We start from the raw sequence: 22,593 nt of genomic DNA, 5'->3' as shown, positions 1-22,593 counted from the left end.
AAAAAATCTAATCTGGGCTGCAGATTAATCTAAAGTGGCTCACGCCTGCAATCCCAGCATTCTGGGAGGCCGAGGCAGGAGGATAGCTTGAGCCCAGGAGTTCGAGACCAGCCTGGGCAACATAGGGTGAAACCCTGTCTCTACAAAAATATAAAATAATTAGCTGGGAGTAGTGGCACATGCCTATAGTCCTTGCTACTCCAGAGTGAGGCAGGAGGATGACTTGAGCCCAGGAGATTGAGGCTGCAGTGAGCTGTGATTCCATCACTGCACTCCAACCTGGGCAACAGAGACAGATCCTGTCCCTAAAAAAGAAAAACCAACAACCCCACCCCCCACCCAATCTGATCATGTTATCCATTCTGCTTGAAATTTTAATAGCACCTCATTTATTTATTTATTTATTTTGAGACGGAATTTCACTCTGGTTGCCCAGGCTGGAGTGCAATGGCGTGGTCTCGGCTCACCGCAACCTCCGCCTCCCAGGTTCAAGAGATTCTCCTGCCTCAGCCTTCCAAGTAGCTGGGATTACAGGTTTCTGCCACCACGCCCGGCTAATTTTTGTATTTTTAATTGAGATGAGGTTTCACCATGTTGGCCAGGCTGGTCTCTAACTTCTGACCTCAGGTGATCCGCTCACCCCGGCCTCCCAAAGTGCTAGGATTATAGGCATGAGCCACCATGCCCGGCCAATAGCACCCTATTGACCTATGGATTAAGTCCAGACCCTTTGGCATGTCATGTAAGACCCTCTCCTTCCTCTGGAGTCTCATGTGGGTACAGAACCCTTCCCTGATGAGATTCCCTATATTCTAGTCATAAAAACCTTCTGGTAGCTATCTGAACAGGCCAAGCACATTCACTCTGAGTAACACTGTACGTCCTTGCTTTTGTTCATATTGTTTCCTATGCTTCATCTTCTATTCCTAATTTATTGGAGAAGCACCTATTCATTTTCAAGATTAGCTCACACTACATGACCACTGGCCTTTCCTCCCTCCCCATCCCAACCAGTAGAAAAAAATCATTCCACCTTTATGTGCCCATGACATGCTTCTGAAACTTTTACCCTAACACTGCTATTTTACGGTATTTATTCATTTACATGTTTTTCTCTCCCACCATAATGAGTGTCTTGAGGGCAGGACCATATCTTATTAAGCACCTAATATACATTTAATAAATGTTTATTGAGTAAGTCAGTATAAAACAATGACCATCAAATTATGTGAGCAATCATCAGAATATCTGATTTCTAAAAAGATGCAACAAAATTTTTTTATTGTAAATTGACAGTTTATAATTGTACAAATTTATGAGTTACAAAGTGATGTCATAAATTGTGGATAGAATATGGAATAGTTAAATCAAGCTAGTTAACATATCCAATACTTCAAATACATTTCTGTGATGAGAATATCAATTTTGAAATGTATAATGCTCCATTAAGTATAATGCGCCACACTGTACAACAGAACTCAAAAAAAGTATAAAACATATTCTTCTTGTCTGAGATTTTATACCCTTTGACCAGCATTAATTTTTTTTTTTGATGAGAACATCAATTTTGAAATGTATAATACTCCGTTAAGTATAATGCGCCACACTGTACAACAGAACTCAAAAAAAGTATAAAACATATTCTTCTTGTCTGAGATTTTATACCCTTTGACCAGCATTAATTTTTTTTTTTGATGAGAACATCAATTTTGAAATGTATAATACTCCATTAAGTATAATGCGCTACACTGTACAACAGAACTCAAAAAAAGTATAAAACATATTCTTCTTGTCTGAGATTTTATACCCTTTGACCAGCATTAATTTTTTTTGTTGTTTTTTTGAGACAGTCTCACTCTGTCACCCAGGCTGGAATGCAGTGGTGCAATCTCAGCTCACTGCAACCTCCGCCTCCTGGGTTCAAGAGGTTCTCCTGCCTCGGCCTCCCCAGTAGCTGGGATTATAGGCACGTGACACCACACCCAGCTAATTTTTTTGTAGTTTTAGTAGAGATGGGGTTTTGCCATGTTGTCCAGGCTGGTCTCGAACTCCTGACCTCAGGTGATCCACCCACCTTGGCCTCCCAAAGTGCTGGGATTACAGGTGTGAGCCACCGTGCCTGGCCTAATTTTTATGAGACAAAATATCAATTTCAGAACAGCATCAGTGACCAGGCACAGTGGCTCATGCCTGTAATCCCAGCACTTTGGGAGGCTGAGGTGGGCAGATCATGAGGTCAAGAGACCAAGACCATCCTGGCCCACATGGTGAAACCCTGTCTCTACTAAAAATACAAAAATTAGCTGGGCGTGGTGGCATGCACCTGTAGTCCCAGCTACTCCACAGGCTGAGGCATGAAAATCGCTTGAACCTGGGAGGCAGAGGTTGCGGTGAGCCGAGATCGCGCCACTGCACTCCAGCCTGGTGACAGAGCGAGACTCCGTCTCAAAACAAACAAACATACAAACAAACAACAAAAAAGCAGCATCAGAAAGTGAGCAGACCAGGCACGGTGGCTCACGCCTGTAATTCCAGCACTTTGGGGGTCCGAGGCATATTTTTCTGTATTGAAAATACGAAAGTATTTGTCTCTAATAAAAAAAAAAAAAAAATTAGTTGGGCACGGTGGCATGTACTTGTAATCCCAGCTACTCAGGAGGCTGAGGCAGGAGAATCAATTGAACCTGGGAGGCAGGGGTTGCAGTAAGCCCAGATTGCGCCACTGCACTCCAGCCTGGTGACAGAGCAAAACTTCGTCTCAAGAAAAAAAAAAAAAAAAGAGTGAGCATATCTAACTACCCTCAGCTCATAATAGGGCAAATGGGTCAACAGAATAATAATTCATGCTATTGCACTGGAAAAGGAATTAAAAGAAATTTAAAAACGTGTAAGCACAAACTCAGTTGTATGTAAGAGAACCCAATTCCCTGTGAGAAAGAGAAAGAGCTGGAGTCCTTTAAAAATTAACTGCCTGTTTTCTGTGGCTAGTGAGCCTTACCTCTCCTCCTTTCCCAGGCATTGTAAATACCCTGTTTCTCTAGCTGTGCAGCTGCAAGGTAACTATACAGATAAACTCAAGTCATAAAACATGTTTTTCCTTGAAAAGAAAGAAATGATGTAATGCATGTCTCAATTAATTGTCTTTCTCACTTCTATAATATGCTTCTCCCTGCACAGATCCTGCCCCGCCACCCCACAACATGCTTAAAAGGTAACTTAACTCTTTGTTCAGGGCTCAGTCCTTTGGATGTTAATCCAACTGGTCCAGTGCACCTAAATAATAAATATCTTCCTGAACTCCCATCGGTCTGATTCCTTAAAAATCCCGCTACATTTCGTGTAATGAACTGGCAACAAGAGAAAGCTGGTTGAAGAAAGGCAGAGGAATTGTGTCTTATAAGAATTAGAATCGAGGGGCTCCATAATCATCTGGCATCCGTTCGATGTTGTATCTGACCAGGACAAAAAATTAACACTGGTAAGAAAGATGGGAAGAGAACCCATCTAAAAACCCATCCTTTACAGACTGCAATACTCTCACCCCCACTCTGAATCCTTTTTGTCAGTGGGAACAATTTAGGGGAGCATCATAATGAATGATTCACAGCAAAATGCTGACTATAATACAGTATGATTGTTTTTTCAAAGTCACACAAGTCAGCAAGAGGGGAACCGAGGATCTGAGATCAGTAAGTCCAACTTCTTAGTCCATAGATTTCCTACCACATTGTGCTCTCCCCAAGCTGAAAAGCTGGAAAATAAGTCTGAGGACTGACATAAATTAGCCAAGAAGGATAATAGCTTTTTTTTTTTTTTAAATAAGCTTTCCATTTCTCAGATGAGGTGTTAATAAAAAAAAATCTTTCAAAATAGGTATTTCTGGCCAAAAAGATTAGCTTGATTTAAATTATTGCTTTTGTTTAAAACAATACATCTATTTCTTCCAGTAATCTTATTCTAACAATTTAAATGTTTGCCTCATTCCTTAAATCCTCTCTCTTTTGCCCTAGCTCTTGCTTTGTCTCATTTTTTCAAACATAACTATGTAAACATTTGACACAACAATTTCTTTCAAATCCTTTATAACCTTATCACTTGTCCTCATTTTCAATTGATATCAATTATATATTTCTATTCCCTTCCCCAAGAGAAATCTCTCACCTGTGGTTAGAAATGTACATGATAGGAACTCCAGGAATCTTACGGATTCTTCTTTTAAGGTCCCGGTCAACTGTGGCCACAATGTAACACTTATGCTGTAAGAGACATGGAGTGATGTTCACACTGAGGTCATTGAGCACGCTTAGTGACTACTGGATAATGGCACAACCACTGACTAATCTAAGAATAGTTCATTTTCACAGTAAGTAGCGAAGGGCAGGCTGTAACAATTTGTTGAGTAGCTACTATGATCTAGGAGCTCTTAATCTTGTTATATAAAATAAACAAGTTGCCTGGGCTGAATGCAGCATTAAGAATCTTGAGGAGGAGAAGGTTGAAAAGCATTCACAAGCTACAAACTGTTTTCTGCTCATAAATGAAAGGGACTTTCACGCTTGGGGCAGACAATTCTTTAGTTTTGGGAAAATGCTCCGAGGAACTCCATGGAGATAAAAAGTGCCTTAATTTGGAGGCCATAGCTCCCTCCTTTCCCTAGATCTTGGGGCTTGGGTGTGCTCTGGGCCTACTGATGTTAGAGGTAGGCTACCCCTGAAACAGGAAGCCTAAATAGGATTTTCAGGGCCTGAAACTAGAGCCTAGCGGTTATAAAAGCAGTAACATTTAGCTGTCAGGTGAAAGCTATTTTGTAGGAAGCTTCATTTCTGTCATGTCTGACTCTCCTACTGAGTTTTATATAAAGTGGCAGAGTGGTGTCAGCTGTGCTGTGGGAAATACTGGTCCCACCTATGGGTTGAAGTGACTAAAGGGATGGCTCTGTGGTCAGCAGATGAAGATTATCATCAGCAAAGAGAGGCCCTTATAAAATCACTCAGTAGCAGAAGTCCTTGTGGTGCTTAATGAAGGAATTAAAAACCTACTTATTCTAGGGTATGTGTGAAATAGCACCTTGGGAGACTCTCAGATATAACTAAGAAGCACTTTTGGATTAGGCATCATGAAGAGAAACAAAATTCCTACATCAAAAGTAAATGGGTTCCACATTAACTCACTTAAAATCATTTTACAGAGATTTGTGAGATAAAGAATCAGTTAAATGTCCCAAATCACATAGCCAGTAAATGCAGGTGCTGAGATGTGAAACCCGTGTCTCCTCCCCAAGCCTGTGCTCTTTTCATTATGGTTAGAGTATACATTTTCAATCCACTTTCTCAAGTAAATGAAGACACCTATGCTTTTTACGAAGGAATGCTATGCCATTTTTTTTTAAACCACAATGTATATTCCTAGATGCTTTACTGACCATGAACATTCAGAAGACAATAGTTTACATTGTTTTTTTAAAGCACAAAGTAAACAGTTATGAACTGATAATACCTGAGTTACTCTCTGTACTAAGCAGTCATCTGCATAAGTCCCTTTGTGTGTACATGGTAATCGTTCAAATCTTGGATCCTTGGCGATCCTGTAGGTGGATTAAAGAAAACGTTCAATCAACTGGATAACTTTCTGAGTTTTAATCAGTGCAATAAAAGTAACATGATCTACGCAGAGATTTTAAGGCACTACTCTCCTGAAGTTTATCCTCTCACTGGAAAGACAATTCACGGGGCAGGGAATGAAGGCTTCCTGCCTGACAGCTGGTGTGCTTTGGATCATTTAATCATCACAAAATTCTGAGTTATTATATATCTATTCTACAGACGAGGAAGCAGGCTTAGAGAGATTAAATTACTTTATTCAAAGCTATACAGCTGGGAAAAGCCAGGATTCAAAAACAAAACCCATTTTAACCTAACCATTACACTTTTAAGAAGCTGTCTTACACACAAATGAACAAGAATATAGGCACAAGGATGATCCCTCAGCACAGTTTACAGTAAGTGAAAAAATCAAAATATCCATTAGAAAGGTAAAAGTTAAACATATTCTGGTGACCTTATCCTATTAAAAAAAAAAATGAGGTATAGCTGTACGTACCAATGTGGAAGGACCTACGCTAAATTGTTGAATAAACAAAGCAGGGCATATGCATGCATATATATATATATATAATTTAATTAATAAAATACAAATCCTTCTTTCCGATACTCTTTATCTAGATTTGCATTTGCACAGAAAAAGGTCTGGAAAAATATATTAACCTTTCTCAGTTGTCACTCTTGGGGTATTAGAATGGACGAAGTATGAATGTAGAGGCAGACTTTTACCTTTTACTATATGTATATGCTTATATTGTTTGCCATAAATCATTCAAACATGTATTATTTCCATACATATTTGAAAAAGAAAAACCCCAACTCTGTGTGACTCTGAGAGCCATGCTCTTTCTATTAACAATGATGATGAGTCACTGAAACGAAGAAAAATACAAGACAGCACATATGTATCAAGTACAACACAAATACTACTCCGTATTGCAGTAGTTCAGTGCTAGGTCAATGTGGGTTGGGAATATTTAGAAAAAAATGACATAGGGGTGAAATAAGATTAAAGAATGTGCCAAGCAATGTGAGGGTACCAAATAGGACACCAGACAACTGTAAAATGGTTTCTTGGTGTTTGGGGAAGAGTAAACACATCTTTCTGGCTGGGGGAAGAGTGTTTGTGGAGAGAAAAATGAAATGGGGCTAGAAAGAGTCTCCAGTGCTAGGCTGAGAAGTGTGATGACACAGGTAATGAGGAGTCATTAAAGATTTCTGGGGGACAAAGTGGTAAGAACAAAGCTCTGTCTTGGAAAAACTAAGCAGGCTGTGCTGGGGAGGATATGCTAGAGGGAGGATGGACTGGTTGCTGACAAACTAGGTGGGCAACAGTCTAGGACTATGCTCTTTCGGTTATCTCTTTACTCCTGAAATCACTTATCTCCTCTCTACTAGCTCTTTCCCAGAAACATACTAACATGCTGTCGTATATTCTCTGTCTTAAAAAAAAGAAAAATAATCTTTTTACCTATACCCCCCTCCAGCTAACACCCCATTTCTGCATCTCTTGACAGCCAAACTTAGTGTTTCCACTTGGTGCCTCTACTTTCTCTCCTCTCATTCCTTGTTTTTATTGTTTTAAAAATTGCCAGGCTGGGTGTGGAGGATCATGACTATAATCTCAGCACTCTGGGAGGCCAAAGCAGGAAGATCACTTGAGACCAGGAGTTTGAGACCAGCTGGGCAACATAGTGAGACCCTATCTCTACCAAAAAAAATTTTTTTTTCCCAGAGATGGAGTCTCACTCTGTCACCCAGACTGGAGTGCAGTGGCACGATCCTAGCTCACTGCAACCTCTGCCTCCCAGATTCAAGTGATTCTCCTGCTTCAGCCTCCTGAGTAGCTGGGATTATGGGCATGTTAGCCAAGCTGGTCTGGAACTCCCGACCTCAGATGATCTGCCTACCTCAGCCTCCCAAAGTGCTGGGATTATAGGTGTGAGCCACCATGCCCAGCCTTTTTGAGATGGAGTCTTGCTCTGTTGCCTAGGCTGGAGTGCAGTGGCATGATCTTGGCTCACTGCAGCCTCTGCCTCCTAGGCTCAAGCAATTCTCCTGCCTCAGCATCCCTAGTAGCTGGGATTATAGGTGCCTGCCACTATGCCCAGCTAATTTTTGTGTTTTTAGCAGAGATGAGGTTTCACCACATTGGTCAGGCTGGTCTTGAACTCCTAGTCTCAGGTGATCTGCCCGCCACAGCCTTCCTAAGTGCCAGGATTACAGGCATGAACCACCATGCCCGGCCTCTACCAAGCAAATTTTTAAAAAATTAGCCATGCAAAAGGAAAAAAAAAAAATCAGACACGCATAGTGGTATGTACCTGTAGTCCCAGCTACTTGGGAGGCCGAAGCAGGAGGATCACTTGAGCCAGAGAGGTTAAGGCTGTAGTGAGCTGTGATAGCATCACTGCACTCCAGCCTGGGCGACACAGTGAGAATGTGTCTTTAAAAAAAAAAAAAAAAAAAGCATATACACATATCTATAAACAATGCAGAATTGGTTTGCATGTTTTTAGACTTTAGATAAATGGTGTACTCCACATATGTTCTTGCTTTTTTTTTTTTTTTTTAAGAGACTGCAGTCTTGTTGTCTAGGCTGGCTTGAAACTCCTAGGCTCAGGTGATCCTTCTGCCTCAGCTTCCCAAGTAACTGGAACTAGAGGTGTGTGTAACAGTGCTCAGCATTGCTCTTTTTCTTTTTTTTTAAGACAGGGTCTTGCTGTCTCCCAGGCTAGAGTGCAGTGGTATGATCTCAAACCTCCCTGGCTCAAACAATCCTTCTACCTCAGCCTCCCAAGTAGCTGGGAATACAAGTACCTGCCACCATGCCTAACTAATTTGAAAATGTTTCATAGACATTGGGTCTCACTATGTTGCCCAGGCTGGTCTCAAATTCCTGGGCTCAAAGAATCCTCCCACTTCGGGCTCCCAATACTGCTGGGATTACAGGAGTGAGCCACAGTGCCTGACTGCTGCTTTTTTTTATATATATTTTATATTGTTTTTGAGATTCATCCATATTGACACATAACTCTAGTTCACTCATCTTCACTCTTGTATAGTATTTTATTAACAAGCATTCCACAGCTTACCTATTCTTTTCTTTCTTTTTTAAAGAGACAAGGTCTCACTTTGTTTTCGGGGCTGGAGTGGAGTGGTGTGATCATAGCTCACTGCAACCTCGAACTCCTGGGCTCAAGCAATTCTCTTGGCTCAACCGCCACAGTAGCTATGACTACAGGCATATGCCACCACGCCTGGCTAATTTTTTAAAATTTGTAGAGCCAGGGTCTCATTATGTTGGCCAGGCTGGTCTTAAACTCCTGGGCTCAAGCAATCCTCTCCACTTGGCCTCACAAAGTGTTGGGATTATACGTCAGCCTCTGTACCCAGTCCTATTTTTTTTTTTTTTGGAGACAGAGTCTTGCTCTGTAGCCCAGGCTGGAGTACAGTGGCACGACCTTGGCTCACTGAAACCTCTGCCTCCTGGGTTCAAATGATTCTCCTGCCTCAGCCTCCAGAGTAGCTGGGATTACAGGTGCCCGCCACCATGCCTGGCTAATTTTTGTATTTTAGTAGAGACAGGGTTTCACCATGTTCAGGATCACTCCTGATCTCAAATGATCTGCCTGCCTCGGCCTCCCAAAGTGCTGGGATTACAGGCATGAGCCACCATGCCTGGCCATCCTTTATTTCCTTAATGGCTTAAGAAAAGTCATTTCTTTTGGCTGCCTGCAATTTTTTGCTATTATATACATAAAAAGATGCCAATATTTGACTCCAATAGTAGGTGAACTTCTCTATAGCAATCTTTTTTTCTTTTTTCTTTTCTTTTTTTACCAGAACCCATAGCATTAGATTTTATCTAGCATACAGTATGTGCACATATACATATACACACATATAACAGCAAAAAAACTTTTGTGAAGCAGTACCCAATTTTTTCTACATATTCATGCTAATATTTTATAATTTCTTTCTTTCTTTTTTTTTTTTTTTGAGACAGAGTCTCACTCTATCACCCAGGCTAAAGTGCAGTGGTACCATCTCAGCTCACTGCTACCTCTGCCTCCTGGGCTCAAGCAATCTTCCCACCTCAGCCTCCCGAGTAGCTGAGACTACAGGTGTGTGCCACCATGCCTGGTTAATTTTTTTACTTTTTGGAGAGACAGGGTTTCACCATGATGCCCAGGCTGGACTGGAAATCCTGGGCTCAAACAATCTGTTCGCCTCAGCCTCCCAAGGTGTTGGGATTACAGTCATGAGCCACCATGCCCAGCCTAGTTTCTTCTATTACACTAAAAAATATACTCAGGGGTCGGGCGTGGTGGCTTATGCCTATAATCCCAGCACTTTGAGAGGCCAAGGTGGGAGGATCACTTGAGCCCACGACTTCAAGACTAGTCTGGGCAACATGGTGAGACCTCGTCTCTACTGAAATTTTAAAAAACTGGCCATGTAAGGTGTTGCATGCCTGTAGTCCCAGCTACTTGAGGGTGCTGAGGCAGGACGACTGCTTAAGCCCAGGAGGTCGAGGCTGCAGTGAGCCCTGATTGTGCCACTGCACTCCAGCCTGGGTGACAGAGCAATACCTTGCTTCAAAAACAAAACAAAACAAAAACAAAACAAAACAAACACAAAAAAACCCCCAAACCCACCATGCATCGTGATCCTTTAAACTAATTTAATTACCTATAGACTGTGATCTCCAGGTTAAAAGACTGTTGTTAAGAGTATGAACAACCTGGATTTTACCAGATATTGTCAAATTGCTCTCCAAAGTGATGACCAATTTATTATACCCTTAGTAGTTAAGTATGAGAATTTCCATTGCTTCACGGCCTTAACTATTCTTGGCATTGTCAAGCTCATTAAAAAATTTTTGCCAACCTAATGGGCATTAAATGACAACTCATTGTGAATTTAAGAATTGTGTTTTTCTTATGGATGTGAAGTTCTTTATGCATTTTGAAAATAAGCCCTTTGTTGATTATGTATGTCTGTTTACTTTGTTAATGATAAGTTTTGCTATACACAAATATTCAATTTCATTAAGATACTCTTTTTTTTTTGTTTTTTTTTTGAGACAGTTTTGCTCTTGTTGCCCAGGCTGGAGTGCAATGGCACAATCTAGGCTCATGCAACCTCCGCCTACTGGGTTCAAGCGATTCTCCTGCTTCAGCCTCCCGAGTAGCTGGGATTACAGGCACCCGCCACCACGGCCGACTAATTTTGTATTTTTAGAAGAGATAGGGTTTCTCCATGTTGGTCAGGCTGGTATCAAACTCCTGACCTCAGGTGATCCGCCTGCCTCGGCCTCCCAAAGTACTGGGATTACAGGCCACTGAACATGACCAAGATATTCTCTGTATTTTCTATTAAAAGTTTAGATACTTACTCTAACTGGAACTGATTTTTGTGTGAGAGAAAGACCAAAACAACTTCCCCAAAAATGATAGTTTTACACGATTTTCACTTAAACTAACTGGCCAAGAAATCTTTAAACAGCAAACAGATGACTCTTCAGTATACTAATCTAGAACAGATCTAGTCTACCTCCTTCCTACCTTAGAGCCACTCGATACTTCTGCCCCAATTTCTCAATTTCAGCCATTACACAGTCAGTTATACAAGGGATACCTGCCAGGGAAAAAAATTCACATTAAGGACAGAACTTGTAAAGAAATTATCCCTGAATTATATCCCAGCTCAGAGTTTTAAAAAGACGCAGGACACGGCCGGGCGCGGTGGCTCACGCCTGTAATCCCAGCACTTTGGGAGGCCGAGGCGGGTGGATCACGAGATCAGGAGATCGAGACCATCCTGGCTAACACGGTGAAACCCCATCTCTACTAAAAATGCAAAAAATTAGCCGGGCGTGGTGGTGGGCGCCTGTAGTCCCACCTACTTGGGAGGCTGAGGCAGGAGAATGGCATGAACCCTGGAGGCGGAGCTTGCAGTGAGCCGAGATCGCGCCACTGCACTCCAGCCTGGGCGACGGAGCGAGACTCCGTCTCAAAAAAAAAAAAAAAAAAGAAATCCCTAAGAAACTAAGACTGTCCCAACCCCAAAACGCAGATTCCCTGTTATAAACATATCTGGGGAAAAAAAAACTAAGCTGAACTCCATCATTATTTTTATATTAATGTAAGTTTCTGATGGGAAAAAAATTATTTATTTTATTTTTTTGAGACAGAGTCTTGCTCTGTTGCCCAGGTTGGAGTGCAGTGGCACGATCTCAGCTTACTGCAGCCTCGACCTCCTGGGTTCTAGTGATCCTCCTGGGTTCTAATGATCCTCCCACCTCAGCCTCCCAAGTAGCTAGGACCACAGGTACACACCACTATGACCAGCTAATTAAAAAAAAAACCATTTTTTTTTTTTTTTTGTAGAGATGGGGCTTTGCCATGTTGCCCAGGCTATCTTGAACTCCTGGGATTAATCACTCCTCCTGTCTTGGGCTCCCAAAGTGCTGGGATTACAGGCATGAGCTACTGTGCCTGGCTTAGATGAAATCCAATTTAAATGTGAACCACAAGAAACCATGAAATTAGCCAGATAACGTAACCTTTCACATGTAATGTAATCTGATCACATAAAAAGAAAGCCATATAATAAGTTAAAAAAAAAATCATCATCCCTATTTTAGAAGTGAGGAACCTGAGACACAAAGAAGTTAACTAAATAGATAGCAAATGGTAAAGCCAACATTTGAACTGAGTCTGTTGGGCCAAAGAGTGGGAAGAGTGGCACCTAGAAGAGTGGCAAAGATTAAACAGATGAAAATACCCAATATTGGCCAGGCATAGTGGCTCACGTCTATAATCCCAGCACTTTGGGAGGCTGAGGCAGGCAGATCACCTGAGGTCAGGAGTTCGAGACCAGCCTGGCCAACACAGTGAAACCCGTCTCTACTAAAAATAAAAAAAATAGCTGGGCATGTGTTGGGCACCTGTAATCCCAGTTACTTGGGAGGCTGAGGCAGGAGAATCAGTTGAACCCAGGAGATGGAGGTTGCAATGAGCCAAGATCGTGCCATTGCACTCTAGCCTGAGTGTCAAGAGCAAAACTCCATCTCAAAAAAAAAAAAAAAAAAGAAAAAAGAAAATACCCAATATTGAGCAAACAAGTATTCTCATGCTAAGTTTGTAGGTATATACATTAGTATAACTATTTGAGAGCAAATTTGCAATACCTATTAAAAATACACAAATCCCTTTATATAATACAGCTTCTAGACAATGTATCCTAAAGAAATACACTCTTACGGAGACATATTCATAAGGATATTTACTATAGACTTGTTAATTGGGTAGAACCTGGAAATAATCCAAATACCTAATAAGATACTGGGTTTAAAAAATTATGTATTTAAACAATAGAATAGTATGGAACTTTACACTTGATCTTAGCCAAAAGGCCGAGAAGCGATTATAGTATGTAACTTTATTCATTTTTTATTTTGTTTTGAGAGGAAGTCTCAAGTCTCGTTTTGTTGCCCAGGCTGGAGTGCAGTGGCGTGATCTCTGCCTCCCAGGTTCAAGCGATTCTCCTGCCTCAGCCTCCCGAGTAGCTGGGATTACAGGCATCCTCCACCACGCCCAATTAATTTTTGTAGTTTTAGTAGAGACGGGGTTTCACCGTGTTGGTCAGGCTGGTTTTGAACTCCTGACCTGAAGCAATCCACCTGCCTTGAACTCCCAAAATGCTGGGATTATAGGCGTGAGCCATCGCGCCTGGCCATATGTGACTCTAAAAAAGAATTCCTGGCCAACATGGCAAAACCCCATCTCTACTAAAAATATAAAAATTAGGGCTGGGCACAGTGGCTCACGCCTGTAATCCCAGCACTTTGGAAGGCTGAGGCAAGCGGGTCACCTGAGGTCAGGAGTTCGACACCAGTCTGGTCAACATGGTGAAACCCCGTCTCTACTAAAAATACAAAATGGCGGCGCATGCCTGTAATCCCAGCTACTTGGGAAGCTGAGGCAGGAGAATCACTTGAAGCCTGGAGGCAGAGGTTGCAGTGAGCCGAGATTGCGCCACTGCACTCCAGCCCGGGTGACAGAGTGAGGCTCTGCCACAAAAAATAAATAAATAAATAAATTAGGTGGGTGTGGTGGTACACACCTGCAATCCCGGCTACTGGGAGGCTGAGGCATGAGAATTGCTTGAATCCGGGAAACAGAGGCTGTAGTGAGCTGAGATCACACCACTGTACTCCAGCCTGGGTGACAGAGTTAAGATCCTGTCTTTAAAAAAAAAAAAACAGGGCCGGGCGCGGTGGCTCAAGCCTGTAATCCCAGCACTTTGGGAGGCCGAGACGGGCGGATCACGAGGTCAGGAGATCGAGACCATCCTGGCTAACACAGTGAAACCCCGTCTCTATTAAAAAATACAAAAAACTAGCCGGGCGAGGTGGCGGGCGCCTGTAGTCCCAGCTACTCGGGAGGCTGAGGCAGGAGAATGGCGGGAACCCGGGAGGCGGAGCTTGCAGTGAGCTGAGATCCGGCCACAGCACTCCAGCCTGGGCCACAGAGCGAGACTCCGTCTCAAAAAAAAAAAAAAACAAAAAACAAAAAACAAAAAAAAACAAAAACAAAACCTTGAGCAACATGATTGATACCTTGTTTCTACAAAACATAAATAAATAAAATAGCCAGGCATAGTGGCTCTTTCCAGTAGTCTCAGCTACTTGGGAGACTGTGGCTGGAGGATCACTTGAGACCTGGAGGTTGAGGCTGCCGTGAGCTATTGGCTCAGACCAGTGCATTCCAGCCTGGTTGACAGAGCAAGACCCCAACTCAAAATGAAAGAATGAGGCTCATTTATGTATACATGCCATGGAAAAATGTTCAAGATATATAGTTCAATGTAAGAAGCAAGTAGAAATGATTAAAATGTGATCTATCCATATAGTGGAATGTTATTCAGTAATAAAAAGAAATGAAGCACTGATACAAGCTGTAATATAAATGATCCTTGAAAATAGTATGCTAAATGAAAGAGGACCAAATATTGTAAGATTCTATTTTTATTAAATGTCCAGAATAGGGAAATTTATAGCAACAGAAAGTAGATTAGTGGTTGCCTAGAAATAGAGAGAATGGTGAGGGTTGCAGGGTGATGGCTAAGGGTCTCCAGGTTTCTTCCTGGGATAATGGAAGTTCTAAAATTGACTATGGTGATGGATGATGCACAACTAGAAATCACTGAACTGTACACTTTAAAGGGATGAACTGTATAGTTGTAAAGGGAGTCAATTATATTTCAGTAAATCTGTTTTATAAAGAAAAAAATAATATATGATTCATTTTCTTTTTTGAGATGGAGTTTCGCTCTTGCTGCCTGGGCTGCAGTGCAATGGTATGATCTTGGCTCACTGAAATTTCTGCTTCTGGGGTTCAAGTAATTTTCCTGCATCAGCCTCCCGAGTAGCTGGAATTATAGGGGCCTGCCACCATGCCTGGCTAATTTTTTTTGGAGTAGAGAGAGAGTTTTGCCATGTTGGCCACGCTGGTCTTGAACTCCAGACCTCAGGTAGTCCACGTGCCTCGGCCTCCCAAAGTGCTGGGATTACAGGCCATTTTCATCAATAAATAAAATTAACCCTTCCTCTCCCACAGTTATTTATGACTTTTTGTAATTGCCCCTTTGAGGAAATGCATTATAAGGAACTTTCTTCCTCCACTCCGTTTTGAGACAGGTTCTTGTTCTGTCACCCAGGCTGGAGGGCAGTGACATGGACATGGCTCAGTGCAGCCTCGACCTCCCAGGCTCAAGTGATCCTCCCACCTCAGCCTCCCAAGCAGCTGGGACCATAGACATGCTTCACCACGCTCAGCTAATTTTTGTGGTTTCTTTTGGTAGAGACAGGGTTTTGCCATGTTGCCCAGGCTGGTCTCAAACTCCTGGGCTCAAGTGATCCACCCACCTTGGCCTCCCAAAGTGTTAGGATTACAGGCATGAGCCACTATGCCTGGCCTGATTTAAAAAAAAAATTTTTTTGTACAGATGCGGTCACACCATGTTGCCTGGGCTGGTCTTGAACTCCTGAGTTCAAGCCCAGAATTCCTCCCACCTCGGCCTCCCAACCTGCAGGGACTACAGGTGTGAAGGATCTTGCCCATCCCAACTTTCTTTTCTTCTTCTTTCTTTTTTTTTTTTAAAGACAGGGTCTCACTCTGTTGACTGGGCTGGAGTGTAGTGGCATAATCACAATTCACTGTAGCCTCGGCCTCCCAGGCTCAAGTGATCCTCCCACCTCAACATCTGTAGCTAGGACCACAGGTGCATGCCACCATGCCTGGCTTTCTTTTTTTTTTTTTTTTTTTTGAGACAGAGTCTCGCTCTGTCACCCAGGCTGGAGTGCAGTGGCACGATCTCAGCTCACTGAGGCCTCTGCCTCCCAGGTTCCAGCGATTCTCCTACCTCAGCCTCCCAGGTAGCTGGAATTATAGGCACATGCCACTGTGCCTGGCTGATTTTTGTATTTTTAGTAGAGGTGGCGTTTCACCATGTTGGCCAGTCTGGTCTTGAACTCCTGATCTCAGGTGATCTGCCTGCCTCGGCTTCCCAAAGTGCTAGGATTACAGGTGTGAGCCACCACACTCGGCCTCCTGGCTAATTTTTAAATTTTGTGTAGACATGGGGTCTCGCTATGTTGCCCAGGCTTCAACTTTAATTTTTTATGCTAGAATTTTTTAGAAGTACATTAATATTGGCCAGGTGTGGTGGCTCATGCCTATAATTCCCGCACTTTGGGAGGCCGAGGTGGGCAGAATGCTTGAGCTCAGGAGTTCGATACCAGCCTGGCCAACATAGAGAAACTCCGTCTCTACTTTACACAAAAATTAGCTGGGTATGGCAGCACACACCTATAATCCCAGCTACTCGGGAGGCTGAGGCAGGAGAATCATTTGAACCTGGGAGGCAGAGGTTGCAGTGAGCAGAGATCACGCCACTGTACTCCAGCCTAGGCCACAGAGTGAAACTTCGTCTCAAAATATATGTATATGTTTTAGTACTGAGATCATGAAAAAAGGCAATGTGTTCTTTAAGAGGACCAATTTCAGAGCCATGTAGCAGTGAAGTAAGCAAAGGCTTGCAACTGAAGTCAGGAAGCAGGCTCAGGAAAACCACTATAAGGAAAGGGAAAGTAACAGCCTCAGGACTCACAGGCAGAAGAGAAAGCTGATGGGAAGCAAATTATCCTTCCTTGTTGGGACTATAAAGTGGAAATGGAAGAGACCAGGAACTATGAAAAGATCAAAGAGGCCTTTTCAAGGTAAGAGGAAGATAAAGGCCTTCCTTTAAGTATAAGGGCAAGCAAGGCCAGGCACGGTGGCTCACGCCTGCAATCCCAACACTTTGGGAGGCCAAGGTGGGTGGACCACCTGAGGTCAGGAGGTCGAGACCAGCCTGACCAATATGGTGAAACCCATCTCTACTAAAAATACAAAAATTAGATAGGCATGGTGGCATGTCCTAGCTACTCGGGTGGCTGAGGCAGGAGAATTGCTTGAACCTGGGAGGCAGACGTCGCAATGAGCTGAGATCACGCCACTGTACTCCAGCCTGGGTGACAGAGCGAGACTGTCTCAAAAAAAAAAAGAGCATACATATTTAAAGAAAGCCTAACCATAAGACTAAAGCGATCCTGACGAAAGCTCTAACAGTCACCATCTAGATATTACTGGTGGAGGTATAGAGTCAAGGAAGCAATTCACCAAGGAAGCAAAGGGCCATGCTTTGACCCTCTATCCGTTTCATTGATAAGTAGGTCACAGCACTCCTGGAAAAGCAGCTCAATTAGAAATATCATGAGAAATACAAAGAGACTACCAAGTTTAGTGTCTTCCCCCATACAGGGTTACCCAAGCCTCATTCTTACAGGCCTGGTAGCACCTCAACTTTAAATTATTTCTAAAAGATTTATTTAAAAAGTATATGTATATAGCTTTAAAAAATAATACAGAAAGGCCTATATGAAAAAACAACGGTCCCCTGACCATTCCTACCCAATCAATTCTGATCTGTAGAGAAGACTATTTTATTCCATTAGCTCCATTTTTTTCTCATCTGGTGGCTACCTTCACATCTTAATATACACAGCTAATAAATGTATGCAGCCATTCTCTTTTTTTTTTTTTAGACGGAGTCTCTCTCCGTCGCCAGACTGGAGTGCAGTGGCGCGATCTCGGCTTACTGCAACCTCCACCTCCCAGGTTCTAGCAATTCTTCTGCCTCAGCCTCCCAAGTAGCTGGGACTACAGGCACGCACAACCACATCCAGCTAATATTTGTATTTTTAGGAGAGATGGGGTTTCACCTTGTTGGCCAGGATGGTCTCGATCTCGACTTCATGATCCACCTGCTTTGGCCTCCCAAAGTGCTGGCATTACAGGCGTGAGCTACCGCGAGTGCTGGGATTACAGGTGTGAGCCACTGTGCCTGGCGGGAGCCATTCTTAACTAATTTTAGGCATCTAAAGAATCTGCTTTCATACCTCCTTCACACATTCCTTACCCCCATCTTCTCACCTTGCTCATTATAATAAATCAGTAAGCAACATTTACATTTCTATCACTCTGTAACTGTTGTTCATTATATAGTAGTCTTTAAAACTTAAAAAGGGAGGTACAAATTTTTCCCTTTGATTTCAATAATTTTTCCTCTACGGCAAAGTTTAAGTCTAATTTTCATTCATACCTCTAACCGGGTGACTAAAAAATATATAAATATAAACCTGCTACAAATGGGACAGATCTTACTATGATAGGCCTCATACATGGCCTTAGTTTTCTTTTTCCTCTTCATGGTAGTGAAGGAAGATCATTTAAAGGAGGGGATATATAAATACACAAGGGAAATCTATTAATGGTAAATTACATACCTAGGTATAAACAAACTACCTCAGATCCTCTGTACTACGAATAAATACCAAACTGAATAAACTTAGGAATTGACCATCTATCTAACTTCTAGGGCTGTGATCATAAATGGCAGAATATCGTATTTAGTGTTTCAACACTGGGGCAGAAGGGAGAACATATCCTTGTTAACATAAAAGAATACAGATACTGAAAAACAGATCTTTCATTTATCCAGATTTTTAAAATCTAGAATTCGAAAACAGAAAATTCCCCTATGTTCAAAATTGATGTCCATAATGATACTCGAAGCATTCTAAGTGTTTTCTGAATTGTGAAAGTTTAATTTTTTCCAGTCGAGTTTGCATTATACTTCATTAAACATGGTCATTGCTATGGTGACCACAGTAAATTAAATGGCCAGCAATTCAGTTAATAAGAACCCCATCTCCCTCTTTTCTTTCTTTTTTTTTTGAGACAGAGCCTCGCTTTGTCATCTAGGCTGGAATGCAGTGGCACAATCTCGGCTCACTGCAAGCTCCGCTTCCCAGGTTCACGCCATTCTCCTGCCTCTGCCTCCCGAGTAGCTGGGACTACAGGCGCCCGCCACCGTGCCCGGCAAATTTTTTTGTATTTTTAGTAGAGACGGGGTTTCACCGTGTTAGCCAGGATGGTCTCAATCTCCTGACCTCGTGATCTGCCCATCTCAGCCTCCCAAAGTGCTGGGATTACAGGCATGAGCCACCGCGCCCGGCCTCTCCCTCTTTTCGTGTATTTGTATAAATATAATTATTCTGTACAAATGTCACGGAAACATAAAAGTATGATACTCACACTTGGCATACAGACAGTCCATCATTGACTGCACTAAGTCCAGTTTGGCTTTTATGGAAAAATTGATAAAGTTGGTATCAACGAGGATGTGGTAAGGTGGGCCCAGCTGTGTATTATATTGGAAAAATAAGCAGGAAGGGTGTTGGGGACTGAAGGAAAAAGAAAACAAGAACAAAGTAAAATTTACATTGATACCCTAGTATTAACAAAAAACAAAATAGAACTCTCTGCTTGGGACTGTTTGCTGTAAACTCTTTTGTACATGTTCATTGGAAATAAATCCTAAAAAGGAAGGCAACGAAGAAAGTAACATCATTATCTTAATCTCAGCTCCCCTGGCAACTTTTGTCACCAACTTTTAAAAAGCAATTATCAAAAACAAACAAACAAAAAAAGCAATTATCCATTCCAGCTCTTCCTCTAGCAAGAGTAGAGTCGCCATGGGCACAGGGAGGTAGAATACAGGTATGATTAGAATGATACTTCAACACATTTGTCATTCTTATAGGATTCTAAAACTGTTGTTATGGAATGTGATAGAGAACAGTTTATCTAGTGTTAGGATTATACACTACAGCAGGACCTGTATCACTCCTAGCCCAAGTTGTCTGGGTTGAATATGACAGTGATTCCAAATGCTAGGCCACGGACCAGTATCTACCTGTGATGATATATCCATTACCAATCCAGGGCAAAATTAGAAAAATAAGGAAAATGTGGTAAAGTTTTCATAAAGTTAAATGTATTTACTCAAAAGGAATGAAATACCTTTATATCTTTATATAAAGGTTTTATATCTCTATATACATATCTTTATTCTGAAAATATATTTTATTTTATTTTATTTTATTTTTTTTGAGACAGAGTCTGGCTCTGTCGCCCAGGCTGGAGTGCAGTGGCCGGATCTCAGCTCACTGCAAGCTCCGCCTCCCGGGTTCCCGCCATTCTCCTGCCTCAGCCTCCCAAGTAGCTGGGACTACAGGCGCCCGCCACCTCGCCCGGCTAGGTTTTTTTTTTGTATTTTTTAGTAGAGACGGGGTTTCACTGTGTTAGCCAGGATGGTCTCGATCTCCTGACCTCGTGATCCGCCCGTCTCGGCCTCCCAAAGTGCTGGGATTACAGGCTTGAGCCACCGCGCCCGGCCTGAAAATATATTTTAAATATTTTTTGGTGATACAGTCTCTCTTTTATGAAATGCTAGTGTGTTAAACAATGGCAATTATGTCTCTTAAAAGATCCCTGGCAAAGAAAAAGTTGATAATCCTAGATAATATCTCCTGGATTTTAGGGGAAATTTTACTGCTCCATAAAATCCAAAAACCTTCAAACCACTGGAATTGATACATGATCATCAATATCACTTTCATCTACATAGTTGTGGTAGACTTACTAACAAATAAGTTAGCAAACCAGCTCAGGGAAAGCCTGGATTTCTAAGCGGTCTATGGTTTTAAAGGAGAACTTCAAATGTTTGATTACTCACACTTCTCTTTCCTTTAACGCACTGGGATCCTTCTTTTCTTTCTTTTTAGGTTTTAATCTATCCTTTTCTTTACTAGGAAGAAAAAAGTAAATTATATCCAAGGGAGAAGAAAAACCACAGCAGTTAAAATCTCAAAAATCTAAAGTTCTATTTTTTTTGGTCTACAGAAGAAATCCTACTTTGTGACTTCTCCATGTTAATATCAGCATACTCTTTCTGAGCAAATAACCAGTGCAAAGTACAGTACCTGGAAGTATCAGAATTAATCAGTAATGCCAATAACGCATAAGAATTGTTAATGAGTAAATAAAAGCTGATATTTCTTTCTTACAATCTCTCATATCAAGAATCAAAATCCACTTCCAAGCAATGGGTAAAAGGGTGACAGTTATCTTCTGAAGATCCAGAAGCTTTAACAGTAGGGGGAAAGTATTATCCCATATGCTTCTTATAAAGGGCCAAAATGTAAAAACACATATACAGAACTTAACCCCTAACTAGAAATTATTATTAATGGAGTGTCACTCCTAAAAATTACACAATACATCCACACTAAAGGCTGAGAATAATTCTGAAGGTTTTAACGACCACTCTCTTATTCTGAGACTTATTTTTGTATTTTTAGTGGAGACGGGGTTTCACCATGTTGGCCAGGCTGCTTTCGAACTCCTCACCTCAGGTAATCCATTCGCCTCAGCCGCACAAAGTGCTGGGATTACAGGCGTCAGCCACTGCGCCTGGCTTTCTGAGACTCTTAAACTCATTGAAGATCAGTCTTTATTTAATAGCTATGCTTATTCTACACTTAAGCAGGGACACTGCTTTGATCCTCTTCATACTAGGGAATATCGCTTCACTTTCTTCTTCCACAGTGATTTGGATTCTTATATTAGTAAGACTTATAAAATGGAGATATCTTGGAGTTTTCCCATTTTCTCTGACAAAAAATATTTGAGTACCAGGCACTGGAGACACAAGACAAACACGGTCTCTAACCTTGCCATCTTTCAACAAGAAACACTCCCCCCACCCCACCCCAGAGGAATGTAGTAGTGTAATGGTAAAAACATAAAGAGAATTATACGGACTTCACCGAACTGACATGAGGTTTAAATGCGATATGGCAGACAAAGCATATAACGGTAGAAAAAGGGAACACTTAAATGTTTAATTCCCATAGCCTTTCCCAGTGTGAGCGCTCAGCAGCCAAATTACTGTTAAACACTGGTTATCTCATGCTATATAAATCGAAGACACAGTATTATAAGTAAAAAACTAAATAGTAACAAAAATTTTTACTACTTATCCTCTCTAGACTCTTATTAGACTATCCTTGGGCAGTTAATTTCAGATACTCACAGCCTCTGATCTCTGAGACTAAGCATTCGCTTCATGGTCGCATACTTCCTTGTTTTCTTTTGCTTCCCCTTGAAACAGAAATTTTAGAATTAAAAGAGTTGGAAACATATGGCATCTCTTAAAGTCTCTTCTTTTCTCTTGTCCATTGCCTTCCCTTCTTGCCTCAAATACCCAGACCCTCTTCCCCACTCTGTAAAGCATAACAGGCACCGCTCGGAGAAGTTTAAGAGCTAAGACCAGAATGAAAATATGCAAGGACAATGTGTCAGAAATTTGGCCACGGTCTGACTCCCTCCTTCTCCACCCGAAAAGTGGCCTGATAACATCCCTTCTTGGACCCTCTTCTCTCACCATGGTCACGCCACACTCCTGGTTCTTCCGTAATCACCAACGGCGCAATACTTCTACGTCATTCACATACTGCTTCCGGCAAAGGATAGCC

The 22,593-nt window shown here is 41.9% G+C and overlaps 1 protein-coding gene and 1 pseudogene across 3 annotated transcripts; both read right to left on the bottom strand.

The window, feature by feature from the left end:
• Positions 1–1,252: 1,252 nt before the first annotated feature.
• Positions 1,253–22,578, bottom strand: FCF1 (FCF1 rRNA-processing protein). 3 transcript variants are annotated; one of them, XM_007987276.3, is made up of 8 exons: positions 22,503–22,578; positions 22,152–22,219; positions 20,793–20,864; positions 19,310–19,458; positions 11,171–11,243; positions 5,497–5,584; positions 4,162–4,256; positions 1,253–3,452 (listed from the first exon to the last, which is right to left on the bottom strand). In XM_007987276.3, exons 1-8 carry the CDS (start codon positions 22,503–22,505, stop codon positions 3,404–3,406), a joined length of 597 nt encoding a protein of 198 aa, XP_007985467.1. In that variant the 5' UTR covers positions 22,506–22,578; the 3' UTR covers positions 1,253–3,403. The 3 variants fall into 3 exon arrangements, with proteins under 3 accessions (XP_007985467.1, XP_007985468.1, XP_072867258.1); XM_007987277.3 differs by lacking the exon at positions 20,793–20,864; XM_073011157.1 differs by lacking the exon at positions 22,503–22,578 and having other exon boundaries at positions 22,152–22,494.
• LOC119619204 (U2 spliceosomal RNA) lies at positions 12,889–13,035 on the bottom strand (annotated as a pseudogene).
• Positions 22,579–22,593: the final 15 nt, after the last annotated feature.

The sequence above is a fragment of the Chlorocebus sabaeus genome, chromosome 24 (genome assembly GCF_047675955.1).
Source record: "Chlorocebus sabaeus isolate Y175 chromosome 24, mChlSab1.0.hap1, whole genome shotgun sequence".
NCBI classification, from domain to species: Eukaryota; Metazoa; Chordata; class Mammalia; order Primates; family Cercopithecidae; genus Chlorocebus; species Chlorocebus sabaeus.
The sequence above is the reverse complement of the archived record's forward strand: the minus strand, read 5'-3'. Positions and strand labels throughout refer to the sequence as shown.

What these genes read in the sequence shown, in the direction of transcription:
- FCF1 (XM_007987276.3), bottom strand. An exon ending in GCGTTAAAGGAAAGAGAAGT is followed by an intron (nt 19,459 to 20,792) that starts GTGAGTAATCAA and finishes TTTTTCCTTCAG; the next exon opens with TCCCCAACACCCTTCCTGCT. An exon ending in TAGTACAGAGAGTAACTCAG is followed by an intron (nt 4,257 to 5,496) that starts GTATTATCAGTT and finishes TGTCTCTTACAG; the next exon opens with CATAAGTGTTACATTGTGGC.